Source organism: Ipomoea nil, unplaced genomic scaffold, assembly GCF_001879475.1.
Source record: "Ipomoea nil cultivar Tokyo-kokei standard unplaced genomic scaffold, Asagao_1.1 scaffold2926, whole genome shotgun sequence".
Taxonomy (NCBI): domain Eukaryota; kingdom Viridiplantae; phylum Streptophyta; class Magnoliopsida; order Solanales; family Convolvulaceae; genus Ipomoea; species Ipomoea nil.
In genome coordinates this window covers 3,262,222-3,289,858 of record NW_017619354.1, presented here as the reverse complement: position 1 = coordinate 3,289,858, position 27,637 = coordinate 3,262,222, and the positions used below count along the sequence as shown (strand labels likewise).

General features: G+C 33.1%; 4 protein-coding genes across 6 annotated transcripts; 1 reads left to right on the top strand and 3 right to left on the bottom strand.

Moving 5' to 3' along the window:
- Nucleotides 1-586: 586 nt before the first annotated feature.
- LOC109161695 (glycine-rich RNA-binding protein-like) lies at nucleotides 587-1,360 on the bottom strand. The gene is made up of 2 exons (XM_019310185.1): nucleotides 1,203-1,360; nucleotides 587-889 (listed from the first exon to the last, which is right to left on the bottom strand). The coding sequence occupies exons 1-2, from the start codon at nucleotides 1,311-1,313 to the stop codon at nucleotides 587-589; spliced, it is 414 nt and encodes a 137-aa protein (XP_019165730.1). The 5' UTR covers nucleotides 1,314-1,360.
- Nucleotides 1,361-2,324: 964 nt separating this feature from the next.
- LOC109162164 (glycine-rich protein 2-like) lies at nucleotides 2,325-3,332 on the top strand. Its single transcript, XM_019310888.1, has one exon. It carries the CDS (start codon nucleotides 2,428-2,430, stop codon nucleotides 3,064-3,066), a length of 639 nt encoding a protein of 212 aa, XP_019166433.1. The 5' UTR covers nucleotides 2,325-2,427; the 3' UTR covers nucleotides 3,067-3,332.
- A 1,002-nt stretch (nucleotides 3,333-4,334) lies between these two features.
- On the bottom strand, nucleotides 4,335-8,959 carry LOC109162163 (protein DETOXIFICATION 24-like). Of its 3 annotated transcripts, none has more exons than XM_019310884.1 (8): nucleotides 8,855-8,959; nucleotides 6,154-6,420; nucleotides 5,534-6,075; nucleotides 5,373-5,459; nucleotides 5,225-5,281; nucleotides 4,903-5,141; nucleotides 4,699-4,817; nucleotides 4,335-4,614 (listed from the first exon to the last, which is right to left on the bottom strand). In XM_019310884.1, exons 2-8 carry the CDS (start codon nucleotides 6,409-6,411, stop codon nucleotides 4,456-4,458), a joined length of 1,461 nt encoding a protein of 486 aa, XP_019166429.1. In that variant the 5' UTR covers nucleotides 6,412-6,420; nucleotides 8,855-8,959; the 3' UTR covers nucleotides 4,335-4,455. The 3 variants fall into 3 exon arrangements, with proteins under 3 accessions (XP_019166429.1, XP_019166430.1, XP_019166428.1); XM_019310885.1 differs by having other exon boundaries at nucleotides 6,154-6,415; nucleotides 8,855-8,958; XM_019310883.1 differs by having other exon boundaries at nucleotides 8,889-8,942.
- Nucleotides 8,960-11,717: 2,758 nt separating this feature from the next.
- LOC109162033 (protein DETOXIFICATION 24-like) lies at nucleotides 11,718-17,662 on the bottom strand. The gene is made up of 9 exons (XM_019310676.1): nucleotides 17,513-17,662; nucleotides 13,949-14,201; nucleotides 13,307-13,848; nucleotides 13,000-13,086; nucleotides 12,844-12,900; nucleotides 12,521-12,759; nucleotides 12,317-12,435; nucleotides 12,151-12,237; nucleotides 11,718-12,050 (listed from the first exon to the last, which is right to left on the bottom strand). The coding sequence occupies exons 2-9, from the start codon at nucleotides 14,195-14,197 to the stop codon at nucleotides 11,973-11,975; spliced, it is 1,458 nt and encodes a 485-aa protein (XP_019166221.1). The 5' UTR covers nucleotides 14,198-14,201; nucleotides 17,513-17,662; the 3' UTR covers nucleotides 11,718-11,972.
- Nucleotides 17,663-27,637: the final 9,975 nt, after the last annotated feature.

Below are 27,637 nucleotides of genomic sequence, written 5' to 3'. Positions count from 1 at the left end.
ATATATACATATTATTACTATTATTATTGTTATTATTGTAAATTACAATTAATTACACAATTATAATTTGGTAATAATTATACAATATAATATCATTATTATAATACTATTATCATAATCTTATTATAATAATAAATTCTCAGTAAACAATTAAATCGAATTGTAATTGAGTAAGAATAATGATTTTGTCCATTTCTTTAGATGATTCATAAAATTACAATTTCTCAACATGGAAAAAATATAAAGGCTCAAGTGCCAAATAGCACCATGAACCAACAACGAAATGTCATCCCGCACCCTAATCTTACATAAGTGATTATTCGATTCACAAACCAAAAAAAATTGTTCACCTAGCCTTTTTTACAGGTAACCTTCAAGTTAAAGGTAATAAGTTGGTGATGTGGAGGTGATTTGGCATAGATGTGTGTTATTTTGTAGATGTGGCAGCAATTTGAGAATATGTGGCATCCATTCATCAGTTTAATGTAATATAACATTCATTTCAATCCAACTCCTTTCGGCCAAAATTTCCTGCCAATGGGACTTTAATCCATTTTTTTGGATTAAAATTTCCAAAATTTCCCTGCTATAAAAATTCACAATCGCATACAGCCCAAAGGAGACCATCTATGCGGACACCATAAACGCCACCACCGTAACCACCTTCCCTGCGGCCACCATAACCGCCACCACGGCCTCCGCCCTCACGACGTCCACCACGGAAACCGCCACCGCCGCCGCTGCCGCGAGACTGAGCCTCGTTAACAGTTATGTTACGCCCGTCAAGAAACTGGCCGTTCATCCCCTGGACAGCATCCTTCATTGCTTGCTCATCCTTGAAGGTAACGAAGCCAAAACCTTTGGATCTCCCGGTCTCACGATCGTTGATCTGATCCACCACAAAATTCAACAACAAAGTCAACACCATCGAAATCTAAAGCTAAAAACACAGTAATAACACCGAACTTAGAAAATACATATATACGTATAGGGACGAAACACAAAAGCGATCGATCTTAACCTCTCAACAGAAAGAGGAAGATGAACGTACCGTTTCAGGGGAAAGTAATAGTAACAAATAGTAGCACAGAGAGAGAGAGAACAGTAGATCAATCAAGTAACATAGTAGTAGTAACAGAGAGATCATGTCAACAAAGCCGAATCGGTCAAACCGAGATTCGATCACTGCTCTGAGACAGACAGACCTTCGATTCGATGACCTCGCCGAAGGAAGAGAACGCATCATGGAGAGAGCTTTCGGTGGTGGCCCAGGCCAAACCACCGACGAAGCATCGGTACTCAACTTCTGCCATTTTTTCAGGACTGAAAGGAGAAAATACAAGAGACTACAAGAGAAGACGATGAGAAAAGGAGAGAAGGAAGCTGTGAATAAATAGGCGAATGAATCTTGAGAGACTTGTGGCTTCTAGTTTGCACTGAAATTCAATGGAGAACTGGAAACGAAAATTGGGTCGCCGGAAGTAGTCGTCTTCCATAGCTTCTGCGATAGGAGAAGATGAATTCAATATAAATAAGCGAAATTCATAATTAGTTTCCACGTCAGCCTTTAACCGGATCCATGTCATCAAAGCAACAGGGAAACCTATTAGAAATGTTAGATGGACAATTTTTTTTAGTTTGTGATTCGAATAATCACTTATGTAAGTATATGGTGCGGGATGACATATAGCAATTGGTTCAGGGTGCTATTTGACACTTCACCCAAATATAAATAATTGGAAACACAAATATAAATAATTGGAAACACAAATCTTTAATACTTTTTTTTTTTTTTTGAATGAATGCTACTAGCTCTATTACATGAGTATCTGTTCATATACTTTCTCAACCTACTAAAACACAAAAAGCTAGTAACGCCTCCGCTGAGGCTCAAACTCACAATCTTTCAAATGGAAGTCCAACCTGGATACCATTAGACCACATAGTCCTAGTTTTCATACTAAACTATAGAATTTTTTCCTTTTTGGAATTTGAGGGAAGGAATACCAAACATGCAATGATGGTATAACATTAAAAAGAAAATAAAGAGTCTTGGATATGTACTCAAAAAAAAAAAAAAAAAAAAACGAGTGTTTGATATTTTTAATAAGTTTTAGAAAAAAATTAAATGAGGTTACATGAAAATGAAAATATCTGTTGCGGAGAGCCCAAAATCCCAAAGTGACAGTAGCAGAAGGGTCATCTGCGAAACCCTGGCCGTTAGATATCTTCGAAAATGGATTACCCAATAGGAAGAGAGGCCCCACCGCCCACACAACTTCATCCGTTAAACCCCACCCCCCTAACGCACCCATAAACGTGGCACCTCCTCACTATATAGCCAAGCCATCGCTAAAGAGGACTCTAAAAATCGCTAGAGAGAGAAAGAAAGGAAGAGAGAGAGAGAGAGGTAGGGTTTGTGAAAAAATGGCTGAGGAGAGTGAACAGAGGATGAAGGGCTGCGTGAAGTGGTTCAGTGACCAGAAGGGGTTTGGGTTCATAACCCCCGACGACGGCAGCGAAGATCTGTTTGTTCACCAGTCCGGTATCAGATCTGAGGGTTTCCGCAGCCTCGCTGAAGGGGAGGTTGTGGAGTTTGAGGTTTCGTCTGGTGACGACGGCCGTACCAAGGCCGTTAACGTTACGGGCCCTGATGGAGGCCCCGTTCAAGGAGGACCAAGCGGCGGCGGCCGTGGCGGCGGCGGCGGCCGTGGCGGAGGCGGGGGATATGGCTTTAACAGCGGAAGCCGGAGCGGCGGTGGCCGTGGTGGTGGCTACGGAGGCGGCGGCGGTGGCTACGGAGGTGGTGGAGGCTACGGCGGTGGCGGGTATGGAGGAGGCGGCGGCGGCTACGGTGGCGGAGGTTACGGTGGAGGCGGAGGCGGCCGTGGTGGAGGCTGTTTCAAATGTGGCGAGGATGGGCACTTTGCTAGGGAGTGCACACAGAGCGGAGGCGGAGGAGGTGGCGGTGGCCGTTACGGCGGCGGAGGCGGAGGCGGCGGTGGTTGCTTCAGCTGTGGGGAGGATGGGCACTTTGCTCGTGACTGCCCAAACAGCAATCGCTAGACTGTTTACCCAACAACCAACCCAGAGGGAGGGAAAATGTGGATCATCACATTCCATTCCTCTGTTCTATGCCCTTTCATTTTGTTTCAACTGTTTTTGTGAACTGGTGATGAAAAAAAAACTAGCTAGCCACCTATCTTCTTTTTAAGTCTTTTTTGCTGCTTATGATGCTCAGTAGTAGAAGTAATGAAAAATTAATGTGTTTTGGGATTTGGAGTGTAATATGCTTGGTTGGTTTAGTTATAATCCATGAATCTTGAAATCTACTCTCTCCATTTCACAGTGATGAAGTTAGTAATTACATTTGGTTTTGTATTTTGAAAGAAAATTGAAAAGGACATTGAAGAAGGAATTTTCTTTTCAAATAGTGGGGACACATTGGGGGTTGAGTCCTTTGAGATCTTTTCATTTTCTGGTAAAAGTTTATGAATAGACTGGTTGAAGGTCATTCTTATAGTCGACATTGCATTTACAATGCATTGGAAAGTTGAATGAATAGTTATCTTGATTTGGCAATTTGATTTAGGCCCCTCGAATTGACCACTTCCCTCTCCCCTTGTACTGATGTAACAATACAGTTTAAAGTCTGAAATTTGGAACCTAATATCCTGCCAAAGCTGAATCAATATATCTACTGTTTGTTACAGCCACCCATGAAAGTTAAATACACCTAACACCTTACATTTGGTTTGGTACAATGGTGAGAGATGATGGGTTATAGGTTGTTTCTAACGGCGTTATGCTTGATTGGTGGACAAAATGGTGGTGGGGAAAAAGACATTCTTTGGTGGTTTACTGTGGAGGGACAGGTCATGGGTGGTGGACGGTGAAATCCACCATTGGCAGAGGTGCTGTGACTGTATCCTCAGTTATAACTCAAAAGGTGGAGAAAGTGGTGGCCTTGCTTGCTTGTCTGTCCCATCTAGGATTGCATCCCAATCCTGCTTAGGATTGCATCCCAATCCCGCTTCTATAATGAAGTCTGAATCGTGGGATGTGGCTCAACGAGCTCATCTCAATCCCGCTTCTATACTGAAGTCGTGAATTGTAAGGATTGCATCTCAATCCCACTTTTATACTGAAGTTTGAATCGTAAGGCATGGCTCAACTGGCTCTCTTGTTTTTCTCCTCATAATGTAGTGACAAGATGGGCAGGTGGGTTTGGTTCAACTACCATTGTTGTTTTGCTGGGAGAAGGGTAGATGTCAGCCTCCTCCTCATATTCATTGCATGTTCAAACAATCCAATTGATGAATTGCAAACAAAAATAATCATACGAAACCGGGTATTATTGAACTAATAGCAATGAGACTCTTATTTTTGTGCTGCAAAATAGTGTAAAAGTTGAGTTTAAAGGCACATGAACATGAAGTTGAGCAGTCTTGAATGTCAAGCTAATAGTTGATGGGAATGCTCAGATGTCAAGTAGAATCTCTGGAGACGATTTTGAGCCTTAGTCACCTCACTATCCCACTCTGTTCTCCAAGTCATATAGCACAAGGCAAGGGTCTCAGTGAGCACCCCACAAATCATTCCAATCCATATACCCTAAACCAAACAATCAACAATAATAATATCACCACTTTGGGGCTAAACTAAACTATGATCTGAGAACAAAGAGAGCTACCATACCTTCACTTCAAGATGAGCAACATAGCCAAGCAAAGCACCAATGGGTATTCCAATAACATAAAAGCAAACCAGGTTTATAATTGCAACTGCGCTTTGTAAGCCCGCTCCAACAGCCACACCTGATGATGATGATGGACAAAATTTAAGTGATCAAAGTTCTTTGTGAAATGCATCAAGAACTTGTACATATACGCGAAAACTTGCCCGAGAGTACTGGGTAAATGCTGTTGAGTAATATGGAGAACGCGTTCAACACAGACAGGTCGGACACAGCATCTGCAACCTCCTTTTCGTTGGTAAACAGGTATCCAATTTGGTTCCCAAACGCCAAGCACAGAGCCCAGAAGAATAATCCAATCAGAACTGAAGTTGCTAGGGTGACTTTAATGGAAAATTTTGTAGCTTTAGCATCTCCTCTTCCAAGTTCATTCGCAACACGAACACTACAGATTGAATAAACCCAATACACAATCACAGACATATCGATAACCTTAAAAAACATCCTAGTTATGGCAAAAATACATACCAAGCAGCACCTAGGAAGCCCAGGCTAATCATGAGTTCCCATGCATTTACATTAAGGCTGCAGAAGTGCAGAATGAAAATTTAGTGAATTGGAGCCTTACTAGTGCACTAAACATTCAACAGAGAAAGGGGAGATAGTTCTTAATTACCAGATGGAGAAGGCTGATATGGCAACCTCTGCATTCTGCATATATCCAGCTAATAAGACCAATATGGCATTGTACCATATCTCCAAACTAGAAAAAATCATGATTGTAAGTGGCATTTATGAAGTTAAGCCAAGAAACAGGAGTTAAGGGAGGGCAGATACCAAAGCATAAGTCCTGATGATATGGAGAGCTTGACAACAGGGAATATATCTTTAAAGGCAGCCATTGTAAACCCTTTCCATGTGTTTGGGCACCAGCCTCCAAATACGTAGATAAACTCGCCGATCACAATAAACCAGGAGGATATGAGAAGGGCTATCATTGCACCTGGAACCCCAAACTCCAGCTTGTAAACTAGCAGCCAAGACAGTGGAATGTGGATGATGAATTGAGCTATGGATAGCCAAGCAATAATCATGTTCTTTTGCTGTGCTTGTAGATACATCTGGATGGTCCAGCTAAATATGAAGCTGTAATTGACAGGGATGAACCATAGAGAGATATATCCAGCAGAGCTTGCAATAGAGTCTTCCTGTCCAAGAAGTTTGAAGATTGGGGTGGCAAAGATGAACAAGGGATTCAAGAGTGTGAGTGTGATTAACTCAACAACCCATGATCTCTGCAAGTAAATGCCCATCATATGATAATGCCCAGCTCCATATGCTTGCCCACATAGAGTTTCTGTTGCACTTGACATTCCTATCTGCATTTTTTCCATGTAAAGTGCAATTTTTTATGGATTCAAACCAAGAAGGTGAATCTGAGAGTAAAATGAAGTTACCAATATTCCGTTGATAAAGCGGACGGCGAGAATTTGAATAAGTGCATAACCAGCAACATCAACATCACTGATATGGCCAATGAAGGACTGTGTCACCACTAAGCTTCCGAATGAAGAGACTCTTGAGAGTATACCGGGGAAGGCAACCACCCATATCTTCTTGGATTCGTCGTATACTCTGGCTTTCAGATCATTTCCTGTCTTCTCTACTTGATGGGAAGCAAGAAACCTTTCACTTTCACTGCTGAGATTATCCATGGTTCTGTTCTATATGCAGCAACAAGGAACACAAGAATTAGCATTTTGCCACCTTATATATCACAAGCAACAGTTTTTTTTTACAGTGTAGTGTATTGTAGTTAGACAAACTGGTTTTTACAATGTTGAAGTGTCATCTATTAAGGTGTGAAACAATGCATCTAAAATAATTGAAATGAATTGGTGGGTCTGATTCAAATTTCTTCTTAATTGTTGGAGTCTACTGATAGAAACCCAGTTGAAGAACTCACGTAATGCAATTCCCGTAGAGGAATATCGTCAAATGGGCTAATATTAACTTTTGGGCTATATGGGGATATGGCTCCAAATTAAATTGAAATTCATCTGATGTAGGAAATATTATTAAAGTTAATAGAAATTAGGGGTGTTAGCGAACTACTTTTGTTCGTGTTCGGTAAGTGTTCATTTATTTAAGTAGATAAAAATAAATGAACATATTTTAGAGCTCAGTTCACAAATTAACAGAGTCTGAATAGTTGTAGGCTCGTTTGCTAAGAGTTCGTGAACAAACTCGTTTGTGTTTGTTTAATAATGTTAATGAACAAGCTCTTTTAGTATTCATTTAATAATGTTCACAAACAAATTTATGAACAAGCAGTTAAGCATATATATATATATATATATATATATATATATATGTATATGTATATATATATATGTATATATATATATATACATATACATATATATATATATATATATATATATATAAAACTTTAATAATGTAAGAATAATTTATCCCCATAAAAATAATAATAATGCAATTTTTGTAATGTAATGTATAATTGTACCATTATAAAAATACATACAAAAAATATTAATACCAACCTATATCATTCCCAATAATAAGTATAATTAAAAATACTGAGTATTGTTTCTAAATAATCAAAAAAAGATTAATTAAACGAAAAAAAAAAACACTCAACATAGATTTGTTTCATAAAAATGAAAGATGGTCAAATTTTTTGTTAAATTTTATATTGTATTTTTTAATACATTCTAACATATTAATAGTATATGTTCAAAAGTTATGTCAACTATGAATGAGATGAGGTTCGAACTTAAGACCTTAATTATGAAAATTAATGAGTAAGTTAAGAATAATAAATAGTTGCCCGCATGGGCAGCTCAATTGGTCATAGAGGTGAAAGTTTGGAAGAATGACCAGAGATCGAGTCTCACTCGCGGCGGCAGTGTGGGAGCAACCTCGGCTTCTTGTGCGCAGTAGGTCTAGCCTCTGTGTTTCATGTTAGACGCTTTGTCGGGTAATTTAAAAAAATAAATGATATAATAGAGGATAAAATCAAAATAATATTAACCATTCATTTCAATGAACAATTGAATCAACATATTGGCTCTTATTAAATTAGTATTAGTAGATTATAACAATTTTGTAAAGAAATTTAAACACATGAGATGTAGTTTGATTAATTCATGATGAAATTAAATCATCATATGAAAATTAGAGACGTATCCATATTTTTCGGTGGCAAAGATGGGTGGGTAGCATGTTTTTATTATTCTTGCAAAGGTTAAACCCCAACCCTAAACCATGTTTTTATTATCAATATATAAGATGAAGTTAATCCAAGAAGGTAGTTTAAGTGGTTAATGAGTTCTCTTTGTGGGGATAATTCAGAATAATTTGGATTCAATTTTTACAAGTGACGATTCCCTTTGGGTCAGTCCCTGTGCCTCTCGTGGTTTACACCAAAAAAATATATAAGATGAAGTTTAGATTTTTTTTCTTCTTCGATCTCTCAAAAGATTGGTGGCTTAATGACTTAACAGACTGGGTCAAATACCGGTGCCCAGAAGGGACCTTTTCGGCATAAACCCCGTACTAGGTTGGTGACTTAATGACTCAACAGACTGGGCCAAATGCTGGTGCCCAGAAGGAATTTTTTGGCATAATCCTCACATTGTCATGGCCACAGTTCCAACATTGATCTCATTCTCCTAATTAATACCTACTGAACCATTGAGCTAAGCCAGTGTGAACTAGATTTTTTTTTTTTTTCAACTAAATGATATGCTGAACACACCAATCACATATGATAAGCTCGATCTTGCCTACAGTTGGATACTAAAGTGAATGATATGTTTTGACTTAATTAAAAGTTTAAATTGATAATTGGACTGATGTTTATATATTATATATATAGGCTCAACATTAACAACCTAGTGCATTCATCCTATCTTCTACGGCTTAACACCACCGACCTTTGGTATATAGTAGTTTCATGTTGTTGACCAAAAACAGGAAAAAGAAAAACGAGCAAGATAGTATGTAGCAGGCTTGGACTATAAAAGATGAGTGTGTAATACGTACCCAATATTCTAGATATATAGGATTATTGTTAAAGAGATAGATTATTGAACAATAATGACCTAAACATCAACAAACAAACATAAAACTTACCTCAATTATATTGAGACTACTGCTACACAGCCACCCGGAGTTTCTGTTCTTCTTCTTCTGAAGCACCCAGCATGACCGTGATAGGGAGAGAGAGAGAGAGAGAGAGGGGGGTTAATGAATGACGTGAAATAGTGGAGCTCAACAACTTGTATTTATGGTACGTAGACTTTCATAATTTCTATTACGCAATATAATTTATGAAAAATATAATTTGATTAATTCTTATAATACAATAGGTATAACTTTCATTCTATCTTGTACGGCTTGAAATGTCGGTATAATCATCTATATATTTCAACGCCACGGGGATCGGAGCACGTGTTGTGTACTCAACTAATAACAGCAAAATGAGCAAGATAGTAGCCAAGAAGCTAAGCAGTGGACTATAAAAGACAAGAGAGTAATTCATGCGAGCTGAGAAAAAAAAAATTTCTTGACATCATCATTGATTAGATTAGGGGTGTGAAATAGCATTCAAAAAAAAAAAAAAAAAAAAAAGATTAGGGGTGTGAAATAGATGGTTTAGTCTAAAGTTCAATTCAGGCACAATCCGTCTAGAGCCGATTCATTTGTTACATTGGGTAGACTAGGACTAGTCCGTTTCATATACTATGGACATGATTGTACTTTAATTTTTGGCTTCCATGTTGAACACAAATTATATACCTAAATCAAATTTGAAAAAAAATAAATATATAACATGTGTATATATGTGCCTTTTGTTATGATTTTTTGTGTTTTGTGTTATGAAATTTTGTACCTGGAACAATTTAGTAATTGTGTCTTATGTTAAAAGTTTCTGTGTTTTATGTTTTGAAAATCTATACCTCGTCGTTTCAATTCAGGGTCCATAATGCTATGTGTCTTCTGTTGTGATTTTTTGTGTTTTGTGTTATGAAATTTTGTACCTTATAGTAATTAATTTTGTATCTCGTCGTTTCGATTCAGAGTCCATAATATTATGTAGACTCTAGTCCATAATATAAATTGCCTTTTTTGAGTTAGATGGCCTAAATACAATTTTTTTTTTTTGATATAGTTCTATAGTCTATTTGAGCATTATTTCTTATTTTATAGTCCGAGTAGTAGAAGGGTAACATACATAGGAATTTCAAAACATGAGTGGAAGATATTATCCCGTAGGCAAGGCAATAATCAATACCTATTTTGTAATCATTACTGACTGAGATTTTGACGATTACTCAATTGGAGTTGCCTTGATGTAACTATTCCTCAATTTATGAACCATAACACAAAAACATATGGAAATTATAAATGGTACGGTATCGCAGCAACACATACTCACAAATTAAAGAGACTGACATTGTAAATAAATTAGCTCAACAACTTGTATTTATGGTGGACGTACTTTCGCATGAAAAGTTCATTCTAACGGATTTGTAAATCAGCTTCTTATGGATTGATTATATTTTGAAGAATTGAGAAATGGAAAAACAATTAACAATTAAAAATAAATTATACAGAATAGCTAGTATGTAGCGACCTTAAAATTCTGTGTACTGACCCCTAATTGAATTGTTTGGGATTCATAAGTGAAAGAAATCATTTGATCTAGTTTCAAAATAAATTATTATTTTAAATTCTTTATGTTTTATCAAACAGAATTTATAACTTATTTGTAATTTAACTAAACTTTACAAAACAGAGCATATATGTAAATCTCTATATTTGTGATGGGTGAATTGAATGGGGGGTATGGAGTGGTTGAGTTGTTGGAAAATGCCATTAAGAAGGATAATATCGGGTAGGTAGAGAAATGATAAGCGTTAGAGGTGACTAAAGATGGACCAAAATCATTCAAATATGTTCCCATGCATTCAATTCGTATTCATTTAAAATGGATGTAATGTGAACCTACTTAGGCTTTGTTTGGTTCGTACATGGGTATCGAAATTGGGATGGGTATCAAATACTTAGTAATGGTAATTGGTTTTAGTAAAAATATTTTGCATGTTTGGTAGTATGGTGGAATGAGAATGATTATCAATTAGTTATGTATGATCCAATAATGGGAATAAAGATTTTAAAAATACAAGAACACAAAATCAAGACAATTGTTTCTAATATAAAGACATCCAAAACACCAATAAAAAAAAAAAACAAAAATTTAAAACACTAATCAAATGGGATGAGAAGGAATAAGGAAATGAAAAGGGATGATACCCTTATTTAATTTGGGTATAGATTTTTCAATTAAGGCCAGGGGTATTTGAAACTCATTGTATTATTCTAAAAATCTATCAACTAAACAATATAATCACTTTGATACTCATTCCTTAGAGCTAAAGATTTCAATCAACACACCTATAGTGAAAATTTATTACTAGTGAGTTGAATGTACATGTGATATTTCAAAATTTGCTATGTCAATCTGCTACCGGAATGACGCGCGTGTAGAAGTGGTAAAAAACAATAAGGTACGGGAAAATTAATAATCTTAATAAATGTAAATGGACATGTCAGGTAGTATAAATACACACAAATAAATAATGTCTTGGTGAATGTAGCACGACAAGTTATACGATAAACCATGATCCACTTTGCCCTGTTAGTCTTGGTTCAAAATGACATTTAAATTATATTTATTATAAACACATAATTTTTGAATTAAATATTTAAATCCATAATATAAGTTGGACCCTAGTCCATTGTATAACAATTGATGAAGCACAAAAATTTTAGAGAAAAATTTAAGTTAAAGAATATATATACAAATGAAAATAACGAAAAACACCTAGTACTAGAAAAATTTATGAATAATATAATATAAAATGAAAGTCTCATAAATTTCGTAACTACTACGCTGCAATGTTGAATCTATCATCAAGCATTGTCAATCTGGTTGCAACAAATGTTGGAATTAAAATTACTAGCCGAGCAATTTCATAAATTGGTAACTCTCACATAAGTGCTCTATCTCTAGATTGAGTAACACAAAAATTTCAAAGCACAATACAAGTTAAATAAAAATGACGAGAAATTCTGCATCATGGTTATTAATTAAACTAGTGCACAATGCCAATAGTACTAGAGAATTGATAAATAATACCAAATGAAAGGATGGTATTCATAAATATTCTGCTCTACTTTTTGAACCTCAAGCTAGTTGAGAAGGTTGATTGGAATCTTCAGAATTCAAGAAAAATCTTTTGAGGCGTGTTTTAGACTTAGCCACCTGTTACAAAATCACAAATGAATCTCATACTTTTTCCATGATAGATTCAATCATCATATCGTATTACAGTAATATTCAAGAGTTTAGTTTAAGTATGTACCTCGTTATCCCAATTTGTTTTCCATGTCATATAACACAAGGCAAGTGTCTCAGTGACCACCCCAAAAATCATACCAACCCAAATACCCTACCAAACAATATAAGCAAGAAGAATATCACAACTTTGGACTTCTGTATATGATGAGAACAAGGATAACTATTCATACCTTCACTTGAAGATTGGCTACATAGCCAAGCAAAGCACCAATGGGTATTCCAACACCATAAAAGCAAACCAGGTTTATAACTGCTACTGTGGTTTGTAAACCTGCTCCAATCGACACACCTGATGCCCAAAATTCAAGTGAAAGAAAGAAATTCTTAGTAAAAAGCATTGAAAACTTAACCAAATTTGCACAATCTTAACTTGCCTGACAGTACTGGATAAATACTATTGAGCAATACAGAGAATGCGAGCAGTATAGAGAGGTCCGACACAGCATCTGCAACCTCCTTCTCGTTGGTAAACATGTATCCAATTTTGTTCCCAAACACCAAGCACACAACAAAGAAGAATAACCCAATCACAATCGAATTCCCTATAGCTACTTTAATAGAAAATATTGTAGCTTTAGCATCCCCTTTGCCAAGTTCATTCGCAACGCGTACACTGCATGGAAGTTAAGTAGAAAATTATAAATATATAGATCGATGAAATATATATTGATGGTAATACTAGTTAATGGTAACGTACCAGACACCCCCAAGTAAGCCCAAGCTAATCATGAATAACCATGCATATACATTAATGCTGTAGAATATAATGAAATTAAGTCAGTTGGAGTGTTACATACATTACTGCTGCAATAACCATTCAACAGATCAGAATTGAAAGAAACTATTAGCTTACCTGATGGAGAAGGCTGATATGGCAACCTCTGCATTCTTCATATATCCAGCTAGCAAAACCAATATAGCATAGTACCATAGCTCCAAACTAGAAACCAAATTAAAGATATTGGAAGTGGCATTGATCAAATTAAGTTATGAAGTGAAAAGCCCGCACAGGTAGCTCAGTTAGTTTCAGGTGGCAGATTGTGAAAAAGGACGCAAGACTGAGCCCTAACAGTGACAGTGTAAGAGTCACACCCAATATGGCGGACTCCTTGTGAGCACTAGACACAGGTCCTCAAAGTTATGAAGTGAAAAGCACTTACCAAAGCATAAGTCCTGAAGATATGGAGAGCTTGACAACAGGGAATATATCTTTGAAGGCATCCATTGTAAATCCTCTCCATGTATTTGGGCACCAGCCTCCAAATATGTACACAAACTCACTGATCACAACGAACCAGGAGGATATGGAGAGGGCAATCATCGCACCCGCAACCCCAAACTCGAACTTGTAAACTAATAACCAAGAAAGTGGAATGTGGATGACAAATTGCGCTATAGATAGCCACGCAATAATCATGTTCTTTTGCTGTGCTTGTAGATACATTTGGATGGTGGTGCTAAATACTACGCTGTAGACGAAAGGAATGAACCACAAAGAGATATATCCAGAAGCCTCTGCAATGGATTCTTCCTCTCCAAGAAGCTTGAAGAATGGAGTGGCAAAGAAGTAATACGGAATAAAGATTGTCAATGTCACCAAATCAACAATCCATGATCTTTGCAAGTAAATTCCCAGCATATGATACTGCCCAGCTCCATATGCTTGCCCACATAGAGTCTCTGTTGCACTCGACATCCCTAACTGCAATTAAAACACCCAGACATAAACATGCGAATTCGACCACATTTTCGGTGCAAACTTGCTAACAAGAATGCCTGATTATATATGCATTAAAAATTACCAAAATTCCATTGACAAATCGGACAATGAGAGTTTGAACAAGGGCATAAGCAGCAAGATCAAGCGCGCTGACGTGGCCAATGAATGACTGCGTGGCTATTATACTTCCAAATGAAGTCACCCGCGAGAGTACACCGGGCAATGCAATTCTCCATATCTTGCTGGATTCCTCGTATACCCTAACTTTTAGATCATCACTTGTGTTCTCTGCTTGAGAACTTAGCAGCCTTTTATGTATGTCATTATCCATATCTCTATATCACACAACAACATGGAATTCAAGAATCAGTAACAAGTAAAATAAATATTTAATCATAGAGCTCTCAGCGTTAATTAATTCTAGGCACACTCGACCCTCTCCAGAATATTACCACTTACCATTTCTATCGTGACTATAACTCTTTGTATTCTTATAAATATATCTCTTCATCATGTACTTTAGATTATCATGGATTGATCAATAATAACATAATTTTCAAAACTATTGTTCTCATATGATATCAGTATTCAGTATACCAATAATACATGGCTACAAACCCTATCAAGAAAAAAAAAAAAATCACCGCCACAAATTCAGCCGCGGGCCAATGAAACCACATCCTCACGTTTCAAGAGTACCACGACTGGTTAAAATTTAATAGTTGAAGGATCATGAGTGGTTAACTTGACCAGGAATGGTTAAATTTGAAAGTCAAAAGATCACAAATAGTCAATTTTAAAGTTTAGGACTAAACGTGGCAAAATCACTATACCATGAGAACCTCAAATGATATTAATTTCATAAAAAATAATATTATATGTGCATAAAAATTTTCAGATAAATAAAAATAATACTACATGTTCATAAAAATAGCATAGTGAATTTATGTAATTGAGTTAATACCTCCAATGGTCCTCCGAGTATTAGCGATTTACCAGCTGTGATCATCCGAGTTTTAAATGACCTCCAATGGTCCTCCATATTTAAAAAAATAACCACCCGTGGTCCTTTTTTTTTTTTTTTTTTTAATCCGAGTTTAAAATGACCATGAGATATCTAAGGACCACGGATGATTATTTTTTAAAACATGAAGGACCATTCGCAAGTCATTTAAAACTCGGATGACCATAACTGGTAAATCGCTAATATTCAAAATACCATTGAAGGTATTAACTCTTATCTTATGCCTTTTATGAACCAAATATGAACCAAATCTACCATCATTCAGCAATTAGTTTACAAATCTTTATAGAACGACTTGGTAAAAAGTGATTATTGATTTCAACCACCCATCATAATTTATTAATGATTTAGAGTTCTAATATTAAAAAATAGGATGTTTTTTAGACATTTTCCGCTTATTTTCCCATAACGGTCTATCCAAATGGATAAATCAAATAAGTTCTCACTTTGCATGTGCAAGCACATTCTTACGGACTCGAACTCTCATATATATATATATATATATATATACTAGCCTTTTGTACGATGCGCGAAAATTTATGCCCAATATTAAAATATTTGTAAATAACAAAATTTTAAAAATTAGTTAAAATTATGTTTTGCAATTTCTTAAAGTGATGATACTTTTTAATTATTATATTTTTTGAATAATATAGTGATCAAAACAAAAAAATAAATAAATAAATTATATTTTTATATAATAATAATTTACAAATAATACTATGCTAAGACTCACATATATGATATATTGATATGGATACACAAATAATATATATATATATATATATATATATATATATATATATATATATATATAATTTAACATTCATATAAATATTTAATTAAAATATAATTTATAATTAAATTAATTGTTATATGATAATTTTAATAAAATGATCATTAAAAATAGGAAAAAGATATGATAGATGTAGGTGTATGGTAAGATTGATAGATATATTAAAAACTAACGGTGTTATAACGGTGTAAGGGTGATTTTGTCCAATGCAAATGAATGTACAACAATTAAAGCAAAATGTATATATTTATTAGCATATAAAAAAGGGACAAAAATCAAGGACATAACTTGTATTGACCCTTATTATGTTTTTAGATATATAGACTTTTTCCGCTTATTTTCCCGTAACGTCTAGCCTTTTTCTGCTTATTTTCCGCTTATTTTCCCGTAACACTGAGATAGTGAGATAGAACATTTGTTTACGCAATTTAAAGATAAACATCAAGTTTGGAGAGCACGCCAAAACTTTCTAAAAACATACAATAATTTAGAAAGTATTTACATCAATGTTGGCTAAAAAATAACACAATGCCAACAAAATACAGTGCACTCACTAATAATTACACCAACAGTGCATATGGAGAATAATTGTGACAATATTTTATGTTTTCTTAAATTCTCCACAGTATCAATCACCATTATAAAAGAAGTAACGCAATACAAACTTTTTTTTTTATTTTTATTTTTTATAATTCCATTATTTTACTATATATGCCGCTGGATCATGCTAGGGAGAAGAAGCTTGAAATCGAATCATTAGAGGATGTTTGGTTCATGGAAAATGTTTTCTTTTGGAAAACATTTTTCTTAAAGTGGAGGAAAATTTTTGTTTTCTTGTGTATGGTTCATTGAAATCATTTTTCATTGGAAAATGAATTCTTCAAATTTGAGGAAAACAAAATTCTTGGTTGGACCAAGAATTTTGTTTTCCATGAAAGATGGGAAGACAAAGTGATATGAATTGTCAATTTTACCCTTATTTTCTTTTTTAATTATATTACTCTTATTAATTTATAGGGGCATATAAGTCTTTATACTCATTATTTTTTACAATTTCAAATTTAATCAAACAATAAAATTAGTATTCCTAATAATTATTTTTCTACCAACCAAACAATGAAATTCATCTTCTTAGTAATTATTTTTCCATAAAATTTCAATTCCACTTTTCTTAAAATATTTTCCGCGAAGTGTAGAACAAAAATAAATAGGTGCCAATTCAGCCAATAGGAACCACGTCGACGGTCAGGAATATATCATCATTATATTTATAATAGTACCGACAAGGCGACAAGAAAATTAAACATGAATATATTCTATTGACTGTAAAAAGGATTTAAAAAAAAAAAACAATATTTCACAACTAAGAGAGAGAAACGTTAATGCACCACAGTCTGCGGTGTTTAGTAAAAATAGTTGTTGATTAATTGGGTTAGTGGATTTGACTAGTTAGTAGTATTAGCTGATTGTAAAAAAAAAAATATTTAGTAAATTAGCTGATAACTGAATATATACAAAATGACTTTCTTAAAAAATTGATCGAAAAATTTAATTTAAACAATTTTTAAATTTTAACATTTTTGAACAATAAGTTATTATAAAAGAAAAACAAATTAATTAATCAAACACACTCATATGAATTACCTAAATCAAACAGCTAATAATGATCAAATAAACCAAAATTAATTGATACTTAACTATTTACCAAATAGGGCCTGCATCTGTGGATGGAAAGGTCGAACATTATGTGGCTGCTCGATCTCACATAAACAAACGCAGTGCAGTACAGTACATGCATAAGGCATTAATTAAGGCGATAGACTTACGTCGATTAAGCTCGGCCGGTTTTTGGTCCGCCGGAGTTTCTGCTCTTCTTCTTCTGAACCGCCGAGCAGCGATGATCTTCCGAGCGAGAGAGGGAGAGTGAGAGAAGAAACGAGATGAAATGATCGTATCTTACATATATGGCTCAGCGACTTGTATTTATGGTTGACCTTTCTGGTATAGAGTACGCTTTAGAATTTGCCATTGAATAGTTAATATTATTCCATTCTTGACAATAACTTTATGGCAAAAACTGATGTTAGAGGATCTCATAAATTCTTGTTCATAAAACGGATCAGGTTAATATGAAAATGTAACATCTATACTAAAAAATATAATATTAATAAGGATTAAAATATTAATTATTTATAAAAAAAAATATAATACTTTTACATTTTTATTTAAAATACTGTATTTTTTTTTTTCAAAAGTAGACATTCTTTTATAAATAACAACCTTTACTTTTACTTTTTTTTTTGAAAGGACCTTTACTTTTACTTTGTATTGCATTTTTTAATATAAATAGTATATTTCCATATTGAACTTCTTTAGGCAATCATTTTTTATCCTTAATATTATTTAACTTGACATGAAAATGATGGCACGAACCATAATATTCAAAGTGATGTGACAACGTGTATAAAATGTGGTAATTTAATATCAATTTGTGACAACATGTTGACCAGACAAAAAAGAAAGCTATATAGAATAAAAAGTTTTCTAATTTGTCGTTGTTATCATAAAATATGACACCCTTCAATAATACACGGTCTTACACTTGAAAAATAATGGTTTATGTCATTAACTCATTATGTGTTACGTGTGGTGAGAGCTAATTCAATTACTATATTATTTAATTTAATATCAGTAAAAAAAAAACTATGGATGTAAACAATTATTTTAATTTAAATTAAAAATCAATATTTCAGTTGATATTATTAAATAATTTTATTGTCTTATAATATAATATTTTTAAAATACAAAATCGTACTTACGACATAGCAATATAGCATTTGCAAGTGATAAATTATTTAATTTGTAATATCAGTAATATAATTCAAATAGTAAATTTTGACAAACACCATATATAATGAATGTAAGTGACTAAGTCACAGTTATCTATTAATAATTTTATAGTAGAGTGGCTAGAACCTGTAATTTATAGTTTCGTGAAGTAGAAAATTATGAGTTTTTTTTTTTTTTTTTTTAGTACTACCGACTCAAGTTATTACATTGTAATATTTCTTTATAATACATATTTTCTCAACGTATTAAAAATACAAAGAGTCAATGTTCTTATTAAGGTTCGAACTTGTGACCTCCCATTTACGAATAAAAAAAAAAAAGATAAAGTGTAAGGTCATAAATTTGATTTTTGTTTCCCTTTAAATGTATAGAAAATTTTGTATAACATTAATTTACACGATCGATTCAATACAAATTTTCAAAATTGATAAATTTATATGATAATGAGTATATTGTGTGGCCAATTACTATATATGCAGTATGATGATACATCTGTTACTATTTTAAATTGGTGGCCATAAGATCGAACCTCGGTAGTGAGTTCATTAATCTTTTTAAGTTGAAAAAATTTGAGAAAGTATAAAACAGATATTGACCCTGTTTGGTAAATGACTGTTAGCTTATTAGGTTAATTAAATGGTATAACTAGTTGATAAGGGTTAATTACAGGGTGGTGTTTGGTAAATTAGTTGTTAGCTGATGTTGGGTATAATTTCCTTTCTCAAAAAGTTAATTGAAAAAGTTACTTTGAGCTGCTTTTTAAATTTTAGCATTTTAGAGTTACAAAATGCTAATTAATCAAACACTTATATTGATTTTTTAACAAAATAAAAAAAAAGCTTATAACAATGATAAAAAAAAAAAAAAAAAAAAAAAAAGACTATAAGTTAACTATTTTATCAAATAGGCTATTACCTTCTATGAAAGATTGAAAGACATTAGATAGAGATGATTTAACTCTCATGAGTCTGTCTATATATGATGGGTGAATTGAATGTGTGTATCGTTGAGTGGTTGACCAACGCCATTAAAAGGGTGGTTGTGTGAAATGTTCACTATCAGTTTGTTGTCTTCACAGATCTTAAGAACGCTTATAATAACTTTTTGATATAATAATTATTGTCAAAGGATCGACGGAATCTTTATATAATTTTATTTTATTTTTATACATCAATTTAGTTAATTTATTCTTTATATTTTAAAATTTATAATTAAAATAATCATTAACACCATTTATAACAAACATTAATTTTACTATCATGACCTTTCTAAGTTCTAACTATTTGGAAGATTTAAAAAATTGATCGAACTACTAATCAAAAGTGATTAGTAGTATTGACCTATAGAAACATTCTCAAAAAAATTGAACAATTGAACCGACCTGGACAACTAGCGAATATTATATCGGTAATTTCTAACCATTCAATAATTTTTTTTAAAAAATACTATTATCAATTTCTATAGAATGACTCTATTCTTTTCTTTTTAATTCCGACAACCAAAACTCACTATAAGTAATTGTTGATTGATAATTAAGACACTTCAATAATTTTAATTGGTGATTATAATAGTTGTTGGTTTTATGACTATTGGGTTAGTTAATCGGTGGATCAACACTATTGTAAATTTGACGAATAATGTACGGAACATTTAACAGTATTAAATACATGACAATATTAGTTTTACAAAGAGTACACCTGGACAATATTTTTAGAAATGATATGTGAGTCACAAATGGATTACTTAAATACTATGTTTTAACTAGAGATTTTCATAGACATGCACAATCATTCGACCAGGATTAATCCTTATAGACGATACAAGAAATAATTACATAGCAACAGTGAAATTAATATTGAGAGATTTTTCGTGAAAAACTTCAATAGGGTAAAACTCATGGGGCAAAACTAAAAGTATTTCACTATGAGGAAAGTGTTACAACTTCTCTTTTTATGTAGCAAAGAGGAAACAATGAAGGATCTTTCTCTTTCTAGGAAGGGGAAGAGCAACTACAAAAGGGAAGATTGGAGTGATTTTGGAATGATGAGAATAATAAATGGCTAGGATATTTATTGGTGGAGATTTAGGGTCTAATCTCATATATAATCTAAAGTTTAAAGAATATAATGTAATTTTTCCATTCACTTTAATAATTTATCTATAAAATATATTTTCCACTCCATAATTTCCTAACAACTCCCCATAAATTATCTTCAATCTGTCTTCAAGTTTGTGTAATGTATTCTCCAAAATGATTGCATTCATTTGAAGAAAATCATGCACTATTGCCTTTTATGACATTTTTTTTTTTTTACCATGCATGGTAAGATCTGAATCGATCCTGATAATCTTTATGAAAATCGTAGTCCTTTGAATTGTCTTTCTACCGGCTCAAGAGTCGTCTGATTCGGACATTCCTGAATCATGATATGATCAAAATATCAAATTATTGACAAACTGAGCGGTAAATATAACTTTATGTCATTTTGTTCCAATTCATCCTTCCATAATTATATCTTCATAACTTCGAGTGAGTTATGTATATAGATCGAATTACCATATACATTTTGGGTCTTCATTGAACATCTAATCGGGTTAGAGTGACAAATCATTCTGAGTTGATCGCCTAAGTCCAAGTCCAAGTTATTTGTTAATATTAATAAAAAGTAAAGTATGAGTTTGTATGACGACGTACGTAATATTTTTGTTGATGTGATAACGATGATGTTAGTGTTCACTGCTAATATAAATAATATTAATGATAGTGGCGAAGTAGGTATGGGAATCTTGCATATACTTTCACCTACACTAATTTGTTTGGTAGAAATATGATGATACATTGCTACCTACTCCCTTTATAATGCCAAAATATTCTTCGTAAGAGCAAATACTAATTATAGTTTCACGAGTATTAGCAAAATGACGGTTTTGATTCACATGTTTAATTCTTATCAATTTTTATTCACGATTATTGTTTTAGTACCAATTTTCATCAACGACTATTTTAGTACTAAAATTCATCACGTTGGTCACCCTTCCATTTAAGACATGCCAAAATCTAAACAATTTAAGAGCATTTTCGTTCTTTTCAACTTAAATTTTCAATTTGAGCATGAATAAAGAGGTATTTAAGCCCTCTCCTCCTCATCCTACTTTAATTTGAGGAGGAGAATTACAAATTGAGATAGATCTTACGACTTAAATCACTTTATTCATGTTCTAATAGGAACCAGTACACATGGAATCCAGTAAGGGTAAATAGTGGGCTCATCACAAGGCCCATAACTACATCCTTAAAGCATCATTGGTGGAAGAATCAAGGAATTCCAATAATAATTTCATTCGACAGAGGAAAGTATTATAGTGGCCCGTTTCAAGTGATGTCACGGATCGCAGACAATGTTTAGAAGATTCGAGGTCGAATCATTTTTCAAGAAGGGGAGGATGATGCGGCCCAACATAATGAAGATCAATAGTTATGCTGTGTAACCGAATGTACCATGCGCATGGTGCATACGATGCAAAACGACGTCGTTTTGACTAAAAACGCGCGTCCCACTTTTAAAAAAAAAAATCAGGTTCGATTCTCGGCAATAGCATTATTGTGGATATATAGTTATGAATTTCTGGATATATAGTTATAAATTTGTGGATATATAGTTATGAATTTATGAATATTTAGTTCATTCATTGTGGATATTTAGTTCATTCATTGTAGATATTTACTTCATTCATTCACTGTGGATATATAGTTATGAATTTATGGATATATAGTTATGAATTTATGGATATACAGTTATGAATTTCTGGATATTTAGTTCATTCATTGTGGATATTTAGTTCAATCATTACGGATATTTAGTTCAATCATTGTGGATATTTAGTTCATTCATTGTGGATTTTTACTTCATTCATTCATTCATTGTGGATTTTTACTTCATTCATTCATTCATTGTGGATTTTTACTTCATTCATTCATTCATTGTGGATTTTTACTTCATTCATTCACTGTGGATATATAGTTATGAATTTGTGGATATATAGTTATGAATTTCTTGATATATAGTTATAAATTTCTGGATATATAAAAATGCTATTGTCGGGAATCGAACTTGATTTCTTCTTTAAGTGGGACGCGCGTTTTTTAACCAAAACGGCGCCGTTTTGCAACCGTATGCACCTTGCAAGGTGCATTCGGTTGCACAACATAATTTGCGAATGAAGATCCATTAAGAGTACAAATTAGGCCAATCACAAGATCCAAGGCCCAAATCAGCTTTATTATTCGTGGTCATCATTATTTTAAATTGTTTGGAATTAAAGAGAAAACACTAGTTTATATTTAGAAAGGATTCCTTAAATCTCTTTCTAAATAGAGCTATATTTATTTGATTTCTAGATTAGGTTTAGGACTCTTTTTGTATTTAGAAAAGGATTCTTTAAATCCCTTTCTAAATAGGACTATATTTACTTGCTTTCTAGATTAGGTTTATGACTCTTTTTTCAATTGTATTTAGGATTACAATGCTGCCCTATACCTATAAATAGGGCACATCCATATCAGTTTTAGGGAGGCTTTAATTCAATAAAATTCTTAAGTTTTTCTTTACACTTGTGTAAGAAACCTTATGGCTAATTGTGGACTCAATTAATGGCTAGTCGTGGACTCGACTAGCAAATTGATTCGTGGACTCGAATCAATCTTCCTTTCTTCAACCTTAGATTTAGGTTCGTGACTCGTTCCTGAATCGAAGGAAACTAGATCAGACTCTAGTTGATTGAAGATTGCAACATCGATGTACTTGAAGCTACATGGGATTCTTCTAAGTCTTTGAGGATTCAGGACTAAGGGTTTCTCATGAGGTTTAAGTTATTTTGATCCATTCCTATCTTTACTTTTGAGAGCATTCTTGGGACAATATTCCATTTTATTTGAACCTTAGACTAGGTTCATATCATGTTCAAATCGATATCTTAATTTGAAACTAAAGGATGAAATTACTCTTAATAATTTCATATTTAGGCATGTCTGCATGTCTTAAATTGGGTGGCCTAAATGGCTAAATAGTTTTTATCCATGGCAACAAATATTTTCACGTTAGAAACTAGCTAAGTAGCTTTTACTTGATGCTTACATTTGGAAAATGAAAATTAATTGCACATGCTTTTGTTTTGTAACTCAATTATACAAAATATTTTCACGTTAGAAACTAGCTAAGTAGCTTTTACTTGAACTTATGCTTACATTTGGAAAATGAAAATTAATTGCACATGCTTTTGTTTTGTAACTCAATTATACAAAATAAATTCAATGTCATATTTAATACTTATTCCTTAATTTTCATATTTTATATTGTTGCTTTTGTTGTGTGGTATGAATATAGATATATACTATTATTGTGTGATGTACGTGATTGTCGTATAAGATGTACGTGATTGTCGTATAATATTGGAAAAATATCACTTTTCCCTCTGTGTTATATATTTATAGTATTTTTTTTCTGAATTATTTAAATGATAGTTTTTTCCTTTGATATGTTAAATGGACATATTTACCATTAAAATAAATATTTCATTTATTCTTTTTCTCCAACAAATTATAATCATAATTAGATTTAAACCAAACAGACACTATAGTAACCAAACAGAAAGGTTATGATGACAATTTAGAACCGGAACCCAATAATTATAGTTTATTAAAATTGAGAACCGAAACCGCCAATTCATTTTCTGAATTGAAAAAATAAAATACATTAGTTGTTGAATTTAGAATATTTTAAAAATAAAAAATAAAATTTTAAAAGAAAGTTTGAACTAGCAGTTCAAATTGGATCTGAAACAGTCAATTGACAGTTCAAAATCAAAATCAAATCGCTTTTATATATACTTATATGTGAGAATCAGAATAAACGCGAAAAAGAACATACAATATTTACAAATATTATAATTCTAATTTTAAGCTAATGCTAGTAGTTGTTCCGATTTGAACCTCCGGTTCATGGTTCAGGATCCATCTTTTTCAGTTCACGATTTTAATAAATGGAAACCCAAATATTGGGTTCTGGTTCTGAATCAAAACAAAAAAATTTCGATTTGATTGTTATAGTGTCCGGTTCAGTTCGAATCGAACCGTGGTCATCCCTATATATAAGCAATAATTTATTGAAGAAGAGAAATAAATAAAATATTTATTTATTAAGAGGGGGGGGGGGGGGAGGGGGGGGATTGCCGCTTTTATAATAATTGAGGAGGCAAATGTAGATGTATGAATAATTCAGAGGAAAAAAGTGCTATAAGCATATAACTCAGGGATAAAAGTGTCATTTTTCTATAATATTCGATTCAACATTTATTTTTGTTTAGATGACATTTAAATTCTTTAATAGTGGAAAGGTATTGGCCATGTTTGGTAACATAGTTAGCTTATCATCTAATTTAGCTTATTTGACCACTATTAACTGTTTGACTTGGTTAAACAATCAATGAATGTTTGATTAATTAGTTCTTTGTGTATTGCTCCAAAAGGCTAAAATTCAAAAGGCTACTTAAAATAACCTTTTTGATCAATTTTTTGATAGAGTAAATACCCAAAATGGTCCCTCGACTATAGCTAAATTCACAAATTGATCCTTGACTTTCAATTTCAACCAATTAAGTCCTTAACTTTGCAATTTTAACACGATTTGATCCTCCGCCTATTTGACCGTTTGTTGACTGTGATTTTTGAGGATATATATGTAATTTCATGGTCCATCGTCGATTTTTTAAGGTTCCGGTTGTATTTTCATACCGCACTCTAGTTGAGTTCGTACCAGAGCGAAGAAGACGACGTGTTTCCGAAATGGTGCAACGTCATCCTGGAGGCCTCCATGTGCTCCGACGAGAGCTACATGTTCTTCTGGAGATCGTCGATGACGGCGCAGCCGCTAGCGATGATGCAGAATCGTGAAATTACATATATATCCTCAAAGATTACGGTCAACAAACTGTCAAATAGACGGATGACCAAATTGTGTTAAAATTGCAAAGTTAAGGACTTAATTGGTTGAAATTGAAAGTCGAGGACCAATTTGTGAATTTAGCTATAGTCAATGGACCATTTTGGGTATTTACTCTTTTTGATATAATCAACTATTAGCTAACAACTAATTTATCAAACACTTTTCTACAATCAACTAATGTTATCAACTTGTCAAACCCACTAACCCAATAAGCTAATGCGTAGTAAATATTTTCTAAACACCCTATTATAGAATTAATATTTGATGCACTGTGCCCGCATGGGCAGCTCAACTAGTCATAGAGGTGAAACTTTGGAATAATGACCAGGGATCGAGTCTCACCAGCGGCAGTGTGGGAGCAACCTCACAAAGTGAGGGGGGCTCCTTGTGCATAGTGAGCACCGGTCTAGCCTTTATAGTTCATGTTCGATTGAGTCACCATGGATGTAGCTCTGTCGGGTTGGGGTTCAGCCTTTTGGAATAATATTTGACATATCATTAAAAACTAAAATCAATACTAATTGAGTCCTTTTATGCAAAATAACTAAGATTTGTATTTTTTAGGAAACTTCATTTATTTCTAATTAACAAAATATATATACTTTCCTAAACATATTTATTACTTAATTATATATATATATATATATATATATATATATATATATATATATATATATAATTATGTAATCTTACTCTATATAATAGTAAAAAAAATTTTGCCACATCATTTTCCAGCCTAAAACATACTAGGTATTGAGTATGTACTGCCCACGAGATTCAGGCGGCAATTCATCTGTCTATTGAATGCCGCCTAAAATTATGATTGCATAATTATGATTGCGGATTCTAAGGAGTAGCACTGCCTAAAATTATGATTACCTAAAATTATGATTGATTGCCTAAAATTATGATTGTTGATTTAGGAAATTATGATCATGAGAGGCATACTTGCTACTTAAAAAATTAGTATAAATATGCACTAATCCAATAGTGTTCTTCACCAACGTAACTTTCTGAGAAATCAAACTTTGCAAAAAAAAAAAAAAAATGTTAAAATGGTTTCTCAATACATTATTGCATCTCAAGTTAGTCTTATGCACACCCGGAGAGCTATCCGGGTGCGCTTGGTGAGAACCTATGAAGTCCCTCAATTACGTGGGGGAACAGCGAGCAAGAGCAAGGAATTACTCTTTCATGATCAAGATGTAAGTTTAATACGGTATTTTATATTAAAATATTCCACCTATTTTTTAAGTTTAATACGGTATTTTATATTAAAATATTCAAACTGTTTTTAAATTTTTGCATTGCATTTTTATTGGTGTTATATAGGGGACCTACATCCATGGAACTATTTCCAGGGAAGATGTTGCTAAGTATCGCACTGTGTTCATTGAGGAAAAAGTATATTCCATCAAGAACTTTTTAGTAGTGACCAACTACTACACCTACAAAACATCCACACACAAATACCTTATAAAGTTCAATTACTCTACCACAGTTAAGGAATGTAAAAGCAACAACTTTCCTTATTTCATGTTTTGATTAAAGTCGTTTGAGTTATTGATGGATGCAGCAGATCTAAATGACAAGGAATTATTTGGTATATCCCTCTTTTGTGTTATCAATTTTTTTTGTTAATTTTAAATTTTTAATTATTCAATGTTTGGTTTCATATTTTAATTCAATGTTTTTCTATGTTAAACTAGACATAATAGGCCGTGTTGTTGAGATTCATTCACCGGTGGAGAAGCTAATTGCCGGTAAACAATCCCGTCTTATGGATTTTTTAATAGAGAACATAGAATAAGTACTAACCTAAAATCATATCACTGCTATTGACTAATACAAATTCGTAATTCAATTATAATTACTCTATTAGAGTATTATTATTCTGTGATAATTAATGTTCAATCTCGACCTATGAGGGACAGGCAACTAAAGTGCACAATCTGGGATGATCATGTGGAATCAATGATTCCATATTTTAATACAACTCAAGAAGAGCCCCTAATTGTGTCTTGATATAATTGTGTAGGTCTAAAATTGTCAATGGTAAGTTTGTTCACATAAACTGTTGTTATTTTATTTTAATTTAAA